The sequence below is a fragment of the Zea mays genome, chromosome 3, assembly GCF_902167145.1.
Source record: "Zea mays cultivar B73 chromosome 3, Zm-B73-REFERENCE-NAM-5.0, whole genome shotgun sequence".
Taxonomy (NCBI): Eukaryota; Viridiplantae; Streptophyta; class Magnoliopsida; order Poales; family Poaceae; genus Zea; species Zea mays.
In genome coordinates, this window is record NC_050098.1 from 133698809 (window position 1) to 133714851 (window position 16043).

The 16043-nt window shown below is 42.5% G+C and overlaps 2 protein-coding genes and 1 long non-coding RNA gene across 3 annotated transcripts; 1 reads left to right on the plus strand and 2 right to left on the minus strand.

The window, feature by feature from the left end:
- Positions 1–634: 634 nt before the first annotated feature.
- LOC103650573 (uncharacterized) lies at positions 635–4513 on the minus strand. Its single transcript, XM_008676146.3, has 4 exons — positions 2080–4513; positions 1340–1975; positions 1208–1259; positions 635–1079 (listed from the first exon to the last, which is right to left on the minus strand). The coding sequence occupies exons 1-3, from the start codon at positions 2383–2385 to the stop codon at positions 1215–1217; spliced, it is 987 nt and encodes a 328-aa protein (XP_008674368.1). The 5' UTR covers positions 2386–4513; the 3' UTR covers positions 635–1079; positions 1208–1214.
- Positions 2432–4777, minus strand: LOC109944839 (protein ALP1-like). Its single transcript, XM_020550308.2, has 2 exons — positions 4550–4777; positions 2432–3634 (listed from the first exon to the last, which is right to left on the minus strand). Exon 2 carries the CDS (start codon positions 3620–3622, stop codon positions 2432–2434), a length of 1191 nt encoding a protein of 396 aa, XP_020405897.1. The 5' UTR covers positions 3623–3634; positions 4550–4777.
- Positions 4778–14200: 9423 nt separating this feature from the next.
- LOC103650574 (uncharacterized) lies at positions 14201–16043 on the plus strand. The gene is made up of 3 exons (XR_564247.3): positions 14201–15613; positions 15686–15749; positions 15835–16043. It is a non-coding gene; the product is annotated as an uncharacterized lncRNA (long non-coding RNA).

Below are 16043 nucleotides of genomic sequence, written 5' to 3' on the forward strand. Positions count from 1 at the left end.
TATAATGTCTAGCCATTGAGGGCCAAATGGTCAATGATGGAGCCGAAGGGTGACAACAAAATGAAGCATGAGGTGAAATACGAAAGCCTTGTCTAGTTGGATTACAATATAAGTTTGAAGAAGAACTTAGTGAGCCCTATGATGAATGGCCTAAGGCCATCGATTCGAAATGCAACAAAGTATTTGACAATTTCATTGTGAAAGAAGGTTTGGCCCTTACCATCGCTTTTAGTGGACAAGAGAAACGAAGCCTGAATCGAGTCTTTGAGGCGATAGGGTTTTTCTACCTGAATTATCCCTATCTGGCCCAAGGCTCTCGGGAAAGGAAGAAAAAAGAAATTAGCAAGCCACAACATGAAGTTTTGAAGCAAAAGAGGATGAAATTGACCACTAAACACTGAGGCCTCCTTTGGCAGACCGGAGAGAGAAACCCAAGGGGAGCCATCCCCAGGGAGGCAAATTCTTGCCACGCAATTTCCCCGGGTGCACACAGCTCGTCGGGACTGTCCGGCCGGCCTACTCTTTGGAGCCACGGGGCTGCCCTGCCCAGCTATACGCTACAGCGCTAGTGGTTGCTTCAGTAATTATAGCAAGTACAAATATAAGCCACTGAATAGAAAACTAAAAATCAGCAAAGTCAAAACACAAGTAAAATAGAAAATTAAAAATCACACGGCCTCAAATCTGATACATATACTCAAATAAACTATAGACAGTAGTAACCACTCTACTCATACTAATTTAAAAAAGATACATAAGCTTGAACATCTCAGTGTGCTCAAATCTGATACATCATTGAAATCAAAGGAGTTATGTGGTATAGATGCAGATGAATATAAAGTAAATCTGACATAACAAAATAGAAGTTCTTGAAAATGCCACCAGAATGCTTGACACATCCACCAGTCTACTACTAATTTATACAAGATCCTTGATAGCGCAGATACAAATGTTAAATTTGATATAACATTGAAATCAAAGGAGCTATGTGGTATAGATGCAGATGAATATAAAGTCTTCAAAATGTTGCCTTCTGGCTGGCGTTCTGAGATGAAACTGATGCATAGAATAAGTAAGGCCTGCAACAACAACAAGCTGTCAGCACCAAACAAGCATTTAGAAATAGTAAATGTGACCATGCAACTGAAGGCTATTTTTTCAATATGCTATTGGCTGAAAGAATATTGTTGAATGATTTTTTGCTTACCAGGAAACTAAAGGCTTGGTGGACATCTGAAAATATTGAGATTGGTGGAAATCTGAAAATATTGCAGAAATTAATAAATGTGACCATGAAGCAAAAAAAAAATTGTAGAAATTGAGTGCTTTATATAACTACCTGCTTGTTGATCTCGTTCCTAAGCCACAATAATCGGACACGTGGCCTCTGGCTGTTCAGAAATATTTCTCTATTCTCCTCACACTTAATCACGCCCATTGCTGCTGCCATCTCCTCTTCAGTTAACTCTTCCATCGACTCTAACACACGAACACACTTTCCAATACAATATTCTTCCTTCTTGTTACATCCCTCAGCTTGCTGATCAATCTGATTTACCACATCAAGCAACTTATCATTATGTTGCCTTTTGTAATCCAAATATTCCTCAAGAACCCCAGCAATCTGACTTTGCTTACGCTTCCTTCCATGACTCTCCGCTCGTTGTTCTGAAGATGCCGGGGTGCGGTCATGTCCACCAATCTCAACACGGGTACTTGAAGATGCCAACCCATGCAAATTTGAAGAGATTTGGTTCAAATCAGGGTTAACCCCGAGGTCATCATCAATCCTGAAAGAGCTCATAGCTTCAGCTTCAGCTTCAGCTTGAATATGTAATTGTTGTCGGGATGATGTATGTTGCTGAGTTGATGTAAAATTGAGATCACCGGTGGCACAACTGCCATCATAGAGTGCTGACAACTGATTATACAAAGGGAAAGGCCTTGACTGAAATTTCTTGACCTTTGGATTACTCTATTCATTATATGAAAAATATACTACAGTTAGATTGTAACCAAAATCAAAAGTAAATAAGAATGATTAGTCAAATGAAATAATAATGGTTAGTAAAAACTTACGACAATTATATTTGCCCATATTGGTGGTTCCGCAATGATCATACCCATGGCCTCACTCCATCCAACACCACTTTGCTTGCGGGCTTCCTTCAGCACCTTATAGTTTGCCTTAAGTTCCTTTTCTTTTTCCTGGATCTGTGCCTTTGTAAACTTAGCCAACGGGCACTTCTCATTGAACATTTGTGTCATAGAACGCCAACCTTCTGGTGCCCAACCATTCTGGCCCCGGTACTTCACATGATTGTGCTCGTGCAAGATGTCAACAAGAATCTTCTCATAGTTCATATTCCACGAAGCTCTAGCCATGACTACATAGTATACAATAGCCAATGACTATTACATCAAAATAATACTAATGATTATTATAATCATTCCACATCTGCATAGCAATTTGATCTCTAAGAGCATTTCCAGCATTGGACTGACTACTATACTGATAATTGCTATCTCCCTCTGGTAATTCAACAAATTGACTAGAATTGATGTTAGTTGGGTGCTGATCCAACCATCCATCTTCACCATTTAAACCTCTAATCATGTTATGAAATGAAACTGCTGCTGATGGAATCAAAACCTGAGTCTCTATGGGATAAAAGGTGCCCACTTTGAGGATAGGAAATCGCTTCTTCAAGACACCGATGGACCTTTCTATGTGGTTGCGAAGGAGGGCATGAGAATGATTAAATAACTCCTTATAATCAGCATATACAGTACTCAACCCTCGCCTCCGATATTCACTGAGATGGTAAGAAACTCCTCGATATGGGGCAATAAAAGAAGGAGTGTTTGCATATCCCCCATCTACAAGATAGTATTTACCATCTGACACTCTGAAACCCTTTCTTAAAGCTGATTGAAGAACCCCCGCATCAGATGCGGACCCTTCCCACCCACATGAGATGAATGTGAAATTCAAATCGAAGTCGCACGCCAACATCACGTTTTGAGAAAGGGTTCCTTTTCGATTTCTAAATGGAGGGGCTCTTTCTTCACTAATAGTTATGGGGACGTGTGTCCCATCAATTGCACCAATGCAATTTTGAAAGTAAGGCCAAAACCGAGGATTGGATGTAATCTTCACATGTGGTTGGGTTACACTTGGGAGCTTCACAAATCTTTGAGTTAGAGCGGGGATTATACCAAAGAACTCGCTTATCTTTCTATGTATGGTTTCCCCGCTATGCTGAAATTCTTTTTGTAAGATCGCATTGCTAGCATTTTGAGATATCATGTACATGAATATCCCAAGATGCTCCTCAATGCTCATATTTGAAGTGTCTTGCAACAATCCTTCCCTTCTAAGATAGCTTGCTACAGCTCTAAAGATCTCTGGCTCCATTCGAAACTCAGATTTGCACCAGCTCTCATGACCATCGAGCATTTCTCTAATTTTTTGTGCACCACTACGACAAGAAGTGTGTACTGGCCTCTTTTTAGAATAAAGGGAAGCATATATAGCTGGAACTAACACAAAAAATAACTCATCATCATCCTCCTCCTCCTGTTTCAAATGTTTCCTTATCAACTCAATTCTAGAACCCATTTGTTAGTATCCCTAAAACAAGAGAACAAGTTTGAGAAATATGACAAGAAGTGTGTACATGGTTGAGTATGTAGGATCATATAAATACGTACTAGTTCAGATAAATACTTTGTGAGAGAAATACTCTATGCTAACCATTATAAAATGGTTGCACCAAATTATTCTTATTGATTTAGTAGTTGAGAAAACAATCACGAAGAAATATGTAGCGTTGATACTGAAGTGAATTCTTGTATCTAAGAAACTTGGAATCAATTTGCTCTAAACACATGAAAACTGAGAAACAAAAAATAACAAGAAATGTAGTAGAGGTTCAAAGATTGTTATTTTCCCTATTAAATTAAATAACAAGAAATGAAATTTAAGCACATAAGAAAGCATTACTAATCCATACAATATATTATAATATGCTCCTAGTATTAAAACAGAAGCTTTGCTGATCTGAGTTTGAAGAGGACAAACAGAAGGGGCAACATTCAATAGGAAGAACAGAAGGGGAGCAGAACTCATTGTGCTGTTAGTATTTCAAACAAGCATATATCTCACAGAAAGGCAATTTGCCATGCAGGCTTGGGTCACGTGAATTTCCACACGTATGCCAGCGCATTCAGCTTCTTGAACATGCCAAATTAAAATCAATTGGTGGTGCTGTACTAGTTATTTTGAAATGGAGATTTATGCATGAACTAAACAAGACTGCAATGGTTAAAAAGTCAAGCTAAAACTCCTCTTCTCCATGAACCCGTACCTTACAGTGACACTGATATGCTACTCATCAAAAACTCAAAATACCAACAGAACCCGCCCGCTTTACGGTTTGATCGTTTATTATCAATCGGCATGTACAGAATAAAATATGGGCTTCAACCAAACCAGGCTAACAAGGCACGCAGAAAGAAAACAGATCAGGAGAGAGACGTTGCGTACGGTGGGGAAGCAGCAGACGCCGAGGCACCGCGGCGGCGGCAGCGGAGGGATCTGCTGACGGCGCGCGAGGGGAGGGGCCGGTCAGCGGTGCAGGGATCTGCTAACGGCGCGCAAGGGGGAGGGTCTGCTGACTGCGCGAGGGAGAGGAGGCGACGGCGGCTGCGCGAGACAGAGAGGAAGCGGCGGCAGGTGCGCGAGAGGTCGGGGAAACCCTTCCCGACCTTGTGAGGCCGGGGACGAAAGCCCTGTTCTCTCCCGCGGATTGGGCCGGGGAGTTGGATCGCCAAACATATTTTTTTCTCGCCCTGGGATAATTTAGCGCGTGGGTTTGGAGGACAGGGAATGGGCCGGGATTCTCCTGGGATACCGGGCTACCAAAGGAGGCCTGAAGGGTAACCTCGGGGTCCAAAAGTGAGTGCCCAAGAAGAAGGTGAAGGTTGATGTGGAGAAGCCTTCTATTGAAAAAGCAAAACCGCAACCCACCATTGAGAAGGCCAACCCCAAAACCACATGCATAATAATGCAGGAAACTACTAAACCTATACCTTCGGTGGAGTTAAATTCTTTGAGACTGAATGTTGGGGGCCTTCGGCTTCCGAAGGTCCTCAAAAACATGATTTGACAATGTTTTCCGAGTGAAACATGTGAACAGGTATCTTCGAAGTCATATTGCGGGTATACAAGAGCATGGTTAAGACGAAGCTTGGCTGGGATGGAAAGCGACCACGACGAAGGATAAGACGATCACGAAGCTATGTGCAGAAAAGCTTCGGCATGACGGCAGAGAAGAGGAACCGACTTAAAGATGAAAAGCCAAATTAAACCTCGAAGAGTTGCTATAGAGTTATTGATATATGTAAAGGGCATCAATGTAATTTTACACGGGCTGCGTCCCGTGCCTATAAATAGATGAACAGTACTCCCGTACTGTTCAAGCTGACTTGACATACGCTTTTTGCATCACGTATGTACCTTTACTTTTCATCAATCTGAAGGTACATTTATAATTTGTCTTTACGAATTTGATAATAAAAAATAAGTTGATGATAATATTTGTACCATTATTCGTGTTTCATATAAGTGTTCTTTTTTACCACTTATCAATCTCATGAAGGTCTTTTCCTTCGTAACCTTCGTCCAGAATTCATTATATCCGAAGGGGCATAATGTTTATAAGGACGAAGGAATTTAACATTTAACACTTTTTATGTTGCCTTGTTCTTAACTCTGAAGCATTTGAGAACAAGTCCCCAACATTGGCGCCCACCTCCGGTGAACTCACGTCCATTTTTTGAGTTTTGAACACCTTCGGCAAGCATCACCTTTGTCATGCCGCCGAAAAAAGCTTCAGCGACAGGGACTGCCACTCTGCAGCCGCTGGACCCCAATCAGGATGTCGTTTCTCTTAGGGAGGCCCGAAGCCAGAAGAGGAAGGCCACCTGTCCAATGCCTCCGGAGGACGACTTGGATCAAGAAATCCAAAATTTGGAGATGCTCCATCAACAGGTCCAACGGAAGAAGGAAAAGATGGCTCGTCTAGCTGATCTTCAAAGGCAGATAGACGAAGCCTCTGAAGAGCTTCGACATCTTGCTCAAGATGATCAGAACCAAAGGCCCCCGCGCAGAGAGTTTCATCAAGAGGGCTTCTACAACGAGGGCGACTGGTATGAAGATGTCCATCATGGAAATTTTGCTTTTGATGATACTTCTCCCCTGTCAACAGAACTGCAGGCTACACCTTGGCCACAGTCTTACAAGCCACCTCAGCTCCCCATGTACGACGGTCATTCAGACCCGAAGCAATTCTTGATGAGTTATGAAGCAACCATATCTTCGTATGGTGGCAACACGGCGGTCATGGCAAAGTCTTTCGTCATGGTTGTCAGGAGTGTTGCACAAACCTGGTACTCCTCTCTTCGGCCAGGGACAATCACTTCATGGCAAAAGCTAAAGGACATGTTGATAACCAGCTTCCAAGGATTTCAAACGAAGCCAGTTACTGCCCAAGCTTTATTCCAGTGCACTCAGGACCACGAAGAATATCTTCAGGCGTATGTCCGAAGGTTCCTGCGTCTCAGGGCACAGGCACCAACAGTGCCCAATGAAATTGTCATTGAGGCAATGATCAAGGGGCTTCGGCCGGGACCTTCAGCTCAGTACTTTGCTAGAAAGCCCCCTCAAACTTTGGAGAAGCTGCTCCAGAAGATGGACGAGTATATTCGAGCTGACAATGATTTTCGCCAAAGAAGGGAGGAAGCATTCAGGTTCTCTGAAATGACCAGGGGCTTCGGAGGAAGATCCCATCCGAGGCACGTCAGGTCAATTCACAATTCTACTCAAAGTGATGACAAAGGGAGTCAACAGCAAAGGCCGCAGTGCTCCTCGCAAGCTTTAGGGCAACAGCAAAGCTCTTTCCGGCCGCCAGCGCCAAGGGGCAGAGGCGCCAGGGGCTTCGGGGAAGATTTGGAGATCAACCAAGAAAAATTTACTGTCTATTATGTGGTGAAGGCAAGGGCCATACCACCAGGATGTGCCATGTTACCATCCAGAAGCAAAAGGAGCTAGCAGAAGTTGCAGCGCAACAGAGCCAGCCGAAGCAGGTCATGCATACTGCTTCGTACCATTCGCCTTACATTCCAGAATATGTAGGCAATCACCCTGCAGCTTATGTTGCTTCGGCAAGTCAACCCCAAGCATCTTGGCAACAGCTTCCACCGCCACCACCAATACAACGAGGTCAGCAGCCAGAAGGGAGTCAGCACTCTCATCTCCAGCGGGACTTCAGAGAGGAGTCCGAAGCTCGCACAGTCAATAGCACTGTGCCAGAGTCGAAGCACATTTACTGACAAAATATCCTACCTCGACAGCAGCTTTTCGCATTTTCGCATTCAGTTTTACTGTCTATTTAGTAAGGAACAATTATGGGAAGTTTAAGTGTCTTTTATCATTTTTTCAATTTCTTGTAACAGTTTCGCTTGTTGTCATAATGAAAATATATCTTCTCCATAGGCTTGAGTTGCCGAAGCACAAGAATTTATGGTGGCACGGAGAACCTTCGAATTATCAAAAACTTGTTCTAAGGAACGCAGTGCAACTTCTTCGAAGTAGTAAAAAGTCGTTCCTAAGGGAGCGCAGTGTAAGTTTTCTGCTCAAAAGTCGTTCCGAAGGGAATGCAGAGCTTACAGCGAAAAATAAACGCTGATTCCGCTGAAAGTAAAAGGCGAAGAAGCTCCTAAGGGAGGCTTACAGCGAAAAATAAACGCTGATTCTGCTGAAAGTAAAAGGCGAAGAAGCTCCTAAGGGCGGCTTACAGCGAAAAATAAACGCTGATTCCGCTGAAGTAAAAGGCGAAGAAGCTCCTAAGGGAGGCTTATAGTGAAAAATAAATGTCGACCTTCGGCAAATATCATTTTGCATAACATCACATCATCACATCATTTGCATAGCATAACATCATACATCATGTTGCATCAATGACGCAAGAAGGGGATCAATGTTGATATTTGGAGATTGTTTTGAAGAAACAGTGCCAAGGCACGAAAAAGTAAATTTTGAAGAAGCATACCTTCGTCAAACTCCGAAATGAAAAGATTTATCGGTTATTGGTTTTACGAAGATCGGATGTTTTTATGAAGATATGGATATTATTTACGAAGCATGAAAAGCAGGGAAGGTGTTTTTTTCGCCGAAGGCTCAAAATGGTATGTATATGAAGTTTCATGCATCGTAAAGAATAGAACAATAAATAGTTAATATATTACACATGCTTCTCAACAAATATTATATTCTAAATGTTTTTATAGCAGCATTTAATCTTCCCTTAGAACTACTTCTGCAGCTTTATTTAGTAGCTGATGAACAACTTTATCCATGATGGCTTCGGCCATTTGTCTAATTTCGTCATCCCCCTTCGTGTGGGGGCTCGCAGACGACTCAGCAGGTTCTGAGGGAAGAGTAGATACAGACTTATTACTATTACAAACCGTCAACAAGTTCGAAGTCAAAAAATTACAACAAATAGACAAAAACCACTAGTTAATACCTATTTGCCCTTCGGGCTCTGCGCTTTTCTCAGCAGCCTCTGCTACTTTTCTAGCATCATGGATGCCTTTTTCGCTTTTTTGAATAATCTCTTGGGCCATTTCCTGGCCACCATTATCCCAGATGTCGGTGAAAAACTTTCCACCAACCATGCTAGCTTCGGCCGAGGGGTCTTTTATATCTTCGGAGGATAAGGCAGTTTCGGATTGTGCTAAAGCTTTCACATGCTCGCAGCCTTTCCTCTCCAAAATAGTAGCAATCCCCCTAGCACCCGAAAAAGCACATATGTCTCCACGACTATTCAAAATTTCCTCAAAGGCCTCAACTTCATGATTAATCCATTCGATTAGGCCTTCGGGATTACCCCTTGTGAAGTTTTCCTCGCTCGAAAACGCGCCAACGCTGGCGAAGCTAGCTTTTATTTTCTTAACGCAATCTATAGATTTGTCATAGCACCTTTTCTTGGATGAACGAAGCTCTTCAACGTTTCCTTCCAAATGATTTGCCCATTGATCGCTAAGTTCTCGCTTCGTTTCTTCAAGTATGCGTTCTTCTTTAGCTCGGGCTAATTGTTTCCGAAGATCTTCGATTTCGTGCTTCTGAGCTTCGGCTTGAGCTTTAGAAGTAGCTTCGTCTTCCTTCATCTTATCCACCAATGTAAGCAGAATTTTGTCCTTTTCCAAGGCTTCGTTTCTTAGCTTGATAACCTCTGTTCGAAGGTTATTGAGAGCAATAGTGCAGCTCTCATCTTCAGCATTCTTTTGTGCCCTTAAGGCATTGCTGAGTATTAAGCCCTATTCAAAAGAATGAATGGATTAACTTAAGAACAAAAGACTAATTCAAAATTCATAAACTTCAAAATTCACAATTTTTGTACCTTCAGACTATTGTATGCAAGGCTATCCGCAAGATCGTCCTTCGACATGGCGCAGAGGCCAGCTTCAAGCTTCGGGAACCCCATGCATCTAGCCATCTCTCGGCAGACGGATAATTCTTTGTTATCTGGGAGACAGTATAAGAAGTCATCTTCGTCTATACCATTGAATACTAAGGCCCCTTTTGGATACTTCAGTTCTCAGGCATAGTGATTAGCTTCAAAAATCTCTTCTTCAGACAATCTTTTTCCCGAAGCATGTCATACAATATAGTCGAGGGCTTTGGGGGATGCTTCGGGGGCAGCAGTGCCAGTTTCTTCAACCAAAATTGGCTTTGTCATTTTTGCTTCTTCGCCTTTCAAGGATTTTACCTTGGTGGGCTCTGAAGGCCCAGCTTCAGTTTCAGATTTTTGCTTTGAAGCTTCGGCAACAAAGGCTTCAGTATGCGCTTCGGAAGTCTCAACAATTTTCTTTGGAGTTGTGCTTGAAGACTTAATCGTCTCCAATACGTCCAGCACATTAACCATCCTTCTTCTTTTCGAGGTCACTGCTGGACCCTTTTGACTTTTGGCTGCCTCAATTTTTGTTGAAGGACTTAAAATTTCTGATGTTTTTGTTTCTTCAGTCCTCGGTTCTTCTGTTTTTTCTGTTGCTGGTACTTCGGCCATTTCTTCGATTTTTGGCACTGGAGTTGGTTCTTTAGCTTCGGTGGCCGAAGAGGTCTCACCAATAAACTCAGGCACTATGGCCGGTTCAATATAACGTGGCCGGTGTGTGAGAACTTTTACCTTTTTCCTCTCCGGCGCCGGCTCGCTAGGAGCGGCTGAAGCAGTTTCCTTTGCAGAAGAAGTATTCTTTCTTTTTTGACCCTGTGTTGGATAATGGTAGTCGGGGTAGACAAAACCAATTGCATCAAATACTCGGTTGAGTCTCTTCTTCTTTTGGCCTCCGAAGGCCGCTGATAATGCAATATCTTCGGCCTTCGAGTACACCCCAAGCAATTCGTCACTTATGGCCTCAATACTCTTTAACCAGTCATCATCTGGCTCAACAAACTTATCTCCGTATTTGAATGTGTATTTTAGCCTAACTAGTCCACCTTCGTCAGGTTCCTTGACGGTCTCCTTCGGCATTTCCCACTTTTCTACAAGTGGCCATATTCTGAAGGCAATATGCTCTTGGACCAAATCCCTTGTCCCAATAAAAGAGCAAACCACGCCGAAGGCTCTCTGGCATTCTTCGGCTGCTTCATTCATTTCCACCTTCGGCTTCCGGAGGCCGAAGCGTTGCCAGATAGGGCGCATAATGATACCCTTGATATCTTCACGTGATTTCAAGTAATTTTTCACATAAAACCATTCTGTCATCCAGTCGTCGGGCCACCTCTTTCGAAAGGTTGGCACAGGGCAGCTTGACCCAGACCGAGCGCCAAAGCTGTAGCAGCCGAAATTGTTGTGATACTGCTCTTTGCCCCAGGGTTTTGTCTCATATAATAACTCATGTATGTTGCAGAAGCTTTTTGCATTAGGTTCCAAACCTTGGCTCCTCGCGGCCCACACAAAAATGCCCATCCTCATGATTGCTTCGGGAGTAAGTTGATGAAGGTAGATTTCAAATATCTTCAGTATTTCCACGACAAACCTGCTCAAGGGAAATCGTAATCCAGCTTTTAAGAAGCTTCGGAATATCACGACTTCATTTTCTTCAGGAGTCGGACAAGTCTTCTCTCCTTCGTCAGCCCTCACAATAGACAAGTCCCGAAAATATCTGCCCCTCATATTGACAAGATGATTTTCTTTAATACTCGATTTACCAAAAACTGCATGGCTTGGTCGCCAGGGTCGATCTTCGGAATTTTCACCGCCACTATCCACATCGTAACTTTCACTGTCGCCAGTATCTTCAGATAAACCCTCCAAAATCTCCCTGGTAATCTTCTATGTATTAGTCTTTGACATTGATTCAAGAAAGCCTAGGTGCATCTCCTCAGAAAGGCTTAGCTTTGAAGCACCAACAACTTTCTTATCTTCAGACATCTTCGCAAATGCTGACAATGCGCACTCGAAACCGAAGCTTAAAAATTTAAAACCAAGCAAGTGTTGTTGCGCGCAGGCTAAAAAGTTGGGTGAGTAAAAGCAGGTGGCAAGGGAGTGTGCCAAATAGGCTGGTGCTGAGCTCTGATTTATACAGCTAGCGCGTTAAAAACTGGAGGGTCCTGCTTGTCAATGACTGCTGCTATTCTAGCAGAAGGAAGGTGTTTTTTTGGACCTTCGGCTTAAAGCCTTCGTCCATGTCGCAATATGAATTTATCATTGCAGTAAATTAATATCGCGAGGGGCTACTGTTGGGGGCCTTCGGCTTCCGAAGGTCCTCAAAAACATGATTTGACAATGTTTTCCGAGTGAAACATGTGAACAGGTATCTTCGGAGTCAGATTGCGGGTATACAAGAGCATGGTTAAGACGAAGCTTGGCTGGGATGGAAAGCGACCACGACGAAGGATAAGACGATCACGAAGCTATGTGCAGAAAAGCTTCGGCATGACGGCAGAGAAGAGGAACCGACTTAAAGATGAAAAGCCAAATTAAACCTCGAAGAGTTGCTATAGAGTTATTGATATATGTAAAGGGCATCAATGTAATTTTACACGGGCTGCGTCCCGTGCCTATAAACAGATGAACAGTACTCCCGTACTGTTCAAGCTGACTTGACATACACTTTTTGCATCACGTCTGTACCTTTACTTTTCATCAATCTGAAGGTACATTTATAATTTGTCTTTATGAATTTGATAATAAAAATAAGTTGATGATAATATTTGTACCATTATTCGTGTTTCATATAAGTGTTCTTTTTTACCACTTATCGATCTCATGAAGGTCTTTTCCTTCGTAACCTTCGTCCAGAATCCATTATATCCGAAGGGGCATAATGTTTATAAGGACGAAGGAATTTAACATTTAACACTTTTTATGTTGCCTTGTTCTTAACTCTGAAGCATTTGAGAACAAGTCCCCAACACTGAAGTTAATTAACTTTGTATCTTTGATTAAGGAAAGGACATGAGGTAATGGAGACCGAAATGGGGCCTGAGCTAAAGCTAGCTACCAGAAAATACGTTGTAGAGATGGTGCTAGAAATACCAAAGAAGGCTACCTAGATGACTTCGATGATGGAGCACCAAGTCCTCCTAAGGAAATAATTGTCCACGAAGATAAATTGGTCATGGTGCTACTGAGGGTAATCGAAGCAGGAGGCATCGCTCATGAGGAGAAGGTTGCTTGGGATGAAGAGGCAAGCACTAAAGATAAGGAGGAAAAGGAGCCAAAAGAACAAATGGAAAAGCTAATTCAATAATGAATACTCTTACTTGAGAGCTCAAAGAAAACGAAGGGATCAAAGCAGATAGAATATGTCCTTTGTCATGTAGCTAGTGGGGAGTTAAACATAGAACAAGTTGTTGAGCTGCAGACTTATGCTAAAGACTTAGGGTATCCGGCAGGGGCAATTGTGTTTGGTGGGAGCGACAAAGTTCTCCTATGCTACTTGAGAGATAGCAAGGAGATTGATGTGTCCTATAATATGATGGACAACTTTGGTAATCCAAAGCTTGAATAGAGATTATCTATGATGTCCAAAGCAGAGCTTGCAGACTTCCTTGCATATACAAGCCTAAAGGTTAGTATTTGCATTGCATTGATTTGTAAATATCTCTATTTCGAAATTGAAGTAATCTGATGTTTCTTTTGTGTTATGTAGGGGCTTATCATGAGCAAGGCATTAAAACACAAAGTAATTTTGAAGAAGAAGGCACCAAAAATCCATAAACAATCTTGTGGTGTAAATAAATTGAACATCGACGTAAGGATGAAGAGAAATAAAATATGCTAAACACGTTGACTGCAGACTTGGTGGAGAGTTGATTCGAGCTTTGCATTCTCGCTAAAGGAAAGGATAAAGCGGTGGAAAATGAAAAATTGAAGAATAATGAAACTACGAGACTTGAAGCTGAAAACTTGTAGCTGCGAACACAAGGTTGACTGGTCCCTTATGATTCGGATTGATGATGAGGTGATTGTCAATGGGTAAGCACTCTGGGATAGTCAGTGTACTGACCAGAGTGTGAGATTATGCTTGTGCAACCATGTCGGTCAACTTGTGGTGTGTAGGTGTGGAGCATAGGAACGGTGGTCGACGGTTGAGGTGAAGGTCATGTGGGCTCGTGCTGATGGACCGGTAGCGGTGAAGGGCGAGTGCTAGGTCTTGAATGACGGATCAGAGCAGTCAGGTGACCAACCGCGGTTGCTAACACCTAGGACACGTACTTGCATGAGGACGCAGTGGGGTGGACCATGTTGCTAGCATGGTCGAGGACTGGCGGGACACACGTCTGATCGTGGAGGACGTGCACGAGGTGCGGTGCTCACGACAGGTTTGGTGGTTTGGGCCCAAAACCACCCAGCGCTACGGATGGCGGGTTTTGTTGAGTTTGGGCCTCAAAACTCGGCGGCGGTGGTTCCGGAGGGAACCGGTGGTGGCACGCGGCATGATCGCGGAGGGTGCGTCAAGGCGAAGCAACTCCGTGTGAAGGACGTGGCCGTCGGATCAAAAACCTAGGAGTTGGTCCATTTCGCCCCGGGTGGAGTGGATAGGCTCTATGTAAATAGGGGTAGTTTAGGAAGTGAGAATAACCCTCTATAAATAGAGGGGAGGGCTAGTTAGTTCAGGATCTCGTTGTCATTTGTTTTGAGCACTCATTCTAGAGCTTCTAGTTTTCTCTCTAGGTAGATACCAGTTGAGCCGAGGGTTCCACAGCGATTTTGCACTTTGACTATGTTCTTGTTTTTCAAGTTTAATTAGAGGAAGGTCGTCGGTCCGGCCCACAGGGCTCTTTGGCTTCAAATTTCAGTTTTTACCCTTGCTCGAATTTCTAAAGTTTTATAGTCTTGGTTTCTCTTTTTTCCCGATCTTGTGTTGTTGGTGAAAAACCTTTGATATCTTTGAGAGGATTTGGTTTGAGGATTGATTGGTGGTGAGTTGCACTCTTCGGACCACTGCATACACCTAGTTGTTGCAGATTTTGATCACGATTTTAAGAAAACTCAGTTTGAACTCGTTCTAGAAAACCCCAACAAAACCCAATTTCTGACTGTATTTTTAAATATGCGGGTGATTCACAAGTCCATTTGAGCTCAAAATTTGGGGGGATCTTGGAAACGTATTTGCTCAGCCGTGTGTAAAATTTCATCTCAATTGGAGTTTGTTTGGTTCAGTTTTGAATTCAAGAACAGAATTTCGTACTGCTGTAAACAACACTTGTTGACGATATTGTATTGGACCGTTTTGGACTTTTTGGTGTCTGATTTGCGATCCGTTTGTTTTGCTGGTCTAATGTGAGTATTAGAAACGTTTTGTAATCATGAGATCACTCGTTCGCTGATGTGTTCATGATTTGAGTATTTGCTTCATCTTAATTAAAATGAAGTGTTCATTTTCAGTGTTTGCAAGCAAAATCTGATTGGCTCCCATTCACCCCGGGTCGCCTTACCGGTCCTACAGTAGCATTCAAAGCGGGTCAAAGCCTAGGCAAGGGAGGCTGCCGAAACACATGAGGCCGAAATGGCCAAATTAAAATAAGAAATGGTAAATCTACGTGAGGATTTGGAAGTGGAAAAGTCAAAAGAGAAATCCTTTGTGATGAAAACGATAGGCTGCAAAAATTTGTAGAGGTTTTATGAAGCTCATTGGAAAATTGCGTCTCCACTGCAGCATGATGCTGTAAAAACTTAAATATATTTTCTCTTCAATCGGTGGACGCTCCAATGAGGTTAATTTCATGCAGAGGGATGCAGATAGGGTGGTCGAGTGGATCAAATAAAGAAGAGATCTATGCATTTGATGAAGTCCTGTCTAGTAGAAGAGATTATTGCGCCTTCATGGGTTTACGAAGCACGACTTCAATGCTAGAAAAAGTTAGGTGCACACATTTGAAGTATGTTGGAAGCCTGAACTTCAGGCTGTCAATAGAAAATATTAAAAAAAACTTTCGGCTAATGTTTCCAACGTGGCCAAGAGATTCTTCACACTTATTTGGAGCAGAGGAGGAAAAGAATTGGCTAGAGACGAGGAAAAGGAAAACACGAAGAAGGTTCATTCTGAGTACTGAGCTTTATATATATTCGTTGTATATTATATACTTATAAGCACCTATATTTTTTAGGTTGTCAGTGTTGCCAAAAAACTCGTAGCAATAACAGAATCTCGGGACAAAGCCAAGGACCAAGGTACTACTCTAAACCTTATGTAAAGTTTGAATTTTAATTGTTCGTAAATACTTGTTAAAACTTTAGTAAAGATACTTCTTTGCAGGAAATTGAAGAACAGGACACTGATGTTGAAGACAAAGCTTTAGAACGTGCACTAGCTATTTATTGGGAAAGTGAATAAGACATTAGATGTTGTCATACAAATTTGTACTAAAGTGGCTAATGAGGTTATGAAAGAAAACCTGTAGAAGCTTTTGTAATATAAACATTGCGTCTGTATAATTGATGCCTTGCCACTTGCTTTTGTCCTTC

Bases quoted from the DNA above. Each gene is read 5' to 3' on its own strand.
- LOC103650573 (XM_008676146.3), bottom strand. From the start codon at position 2,385: ATGGCTAGAGCTTCGTGGAATATGAACTATGAGAAGATTCTTGTTGAC. The intron at 1,976-2,079 runs GTAAGTTTTTAC...TATAATGAATAG, and splicing joins TATGGGCAAATATAATTGTC to AGTAATCCAAAGGTCAAGAA. The intron at 1,260-1,339 runs GTAGTTATATAA...CAATATTTTCAG, and splicing joins GGAACGAGATCAACAAGCAG to ATTTCCACCAATCTCAATAT.
- LOC109944839 (XM_020550308.2), bottom strand. From the start codon at position 3,622: ATGGGTTCTAGAATTGAGTTGATAAGGAAACATTTGAAACAGGAGGAG.